The sequence below is a fragment of the Phytophthora infestans genome, genomic scaffold (genome assembly GCF_000142945.1).
Source record: "Phytophthora infestans T30-4 supercont1.4296 genomic scaffold, whole genome shotgun sequence".
In the NCBI taxonomy this organism is placed as follows: domain Eukaryota; phylum Oomycota; class Peronosporomycetes; order Peronosporales; family Peronosporaceae; genus Phytophthora; species Phytophthora infestans.
In genome coordinates this window covers 1-1,305 of record NW_003304384.1, presented here as the reverse complement: position 1 = coordinate 1,305, position 1,305 = coordinate 1, and the positions used below count along the sequence as shown (strand labels likewise).

Sequence of the window (1,305 nt, the reverse complement as noted above, 5' to 3'; positions counted from 1 at the left end):
CGCTTCGAATGACAAGGAACTCGGATCTGACTTCGCTTTGGGATTATCAGAGTCGTGCGCACTAATCACTGCAGGTTTCCAACGCTTGTTAGCGAACGAGTAACCTGGTGGTTTGGGCGGAGCGAAGTCGTAGCTAGTAGCACTCGCGCTTGACATGAGTTTACCACTCATTGGTGGACACAGCTTTTCAAGACATTCAAAAGCCCTGACTGCAGGGATAGCAGCTTCGCGAACAACTGAGACTGAATCGTGGCGACCTGCGAGCACGAGAGTCCGAACTCGCTCCTGAAATGATAGTTGACAACAAGTAAAGGCTCCCGCACTCTATCTACGTAGTAGATTACGTACCAATTGTGATTGAAAATACTCTGTTGCGACTTGAACGGAGGAGCACCAAGCAGACTCTTGCAGAACGAATACATCGAGCATCAGAGTCAGCAGTTCCGTTGCACGTTTTCTCAGCACCCAGTTGTCACGAGGGCCGCATTGAAAGGAATCCTCTATCGCTTCGAAGATTGATCCAATGTAAGGAGAAAAGTCGTCACCAAGCCCAGTCAAAGACCCTTTTTCATGCGCGTCTCGAGCTAGCTGGCACGCTGACTGGAGCAATAGAAACAAAGGTGAAAAGGTAGCAAACATCGTGCTACCGTCTATCTTCGCAACAACGTCAGCCAAGAAACTGTTGAAGAATGGACGTATCCGGGTGGCATGAGCGAGAATGGTGCTGGGACCTGGTACAGATACCCCATCAAAATCTACGGGGTGAAGCAAAGCACAGAGACATCTCGTGGCTGCTTCGCCGATTGCATTTGTCTCCTTCGTGAACACAGCAGCTACCGCTTCAAACCGCTGCTCAGCACTGTTCCCGGTATCAGGAAGCGATACGGTGGGGCACGGTAGGACGTACAAGGCAACGGCTGACACCAATATCACACATGCATCCGTTGTCTTTGCGTGTCTGTCGCGAAGACGAAGACATGTGTAAGATAAAACCCGTGGTAGGATTTTTGCTGACTGGATTGGATGGCATCTACAGAGCGCTGCTACGAGAAGAACCATCATTCGTCGAGTAGAAGAGCGACCGGGTTTCTTCACAAAGCACTGTCGGTACATAACTATCAAATATTTAGCAAGCGCGGCCTACCTTGTTTTTCTCAATTAAAGCATACACCCCCTTCACCATGGAAGGGTCTAGTTCTGGCAACGATCCACTGCCCAGACAAAACATTAGGATGGTTTACACACACAGATTTCAGCGTCAAAGTCGTACATGAGCGTCGCGAAAGCTTGTTGTTGAGTGTCTCG

At 49.5% G+C, this 1,305-nt stretch overlaps 1 protein-coding gene across 1 annotated transcript; it reads right to left on the bottom strand.

Annotated features, from left to right (window-relative positions):
- Positions 1 to 324: 324 nt before the first annotated feature.
- Positions 325 to 1,062, bottom strand: PITG_22605 (uncharacterized protein; the record flags this gene model as incomplete). Its single annotated transcript, XM_002909668.1, has 1 exon — positions 325 to 1,062. The coding sequence occupies one exon, from the start codon at positions 1,060 to 1,062 to the stop codon at positions 325 to 327; it is 738 nt and encodes a 245-aa protein (XP_002909714.1).
- Between the last annotated feature and the right edge of the window lie 243 nt (positions 1,063 to 1,305).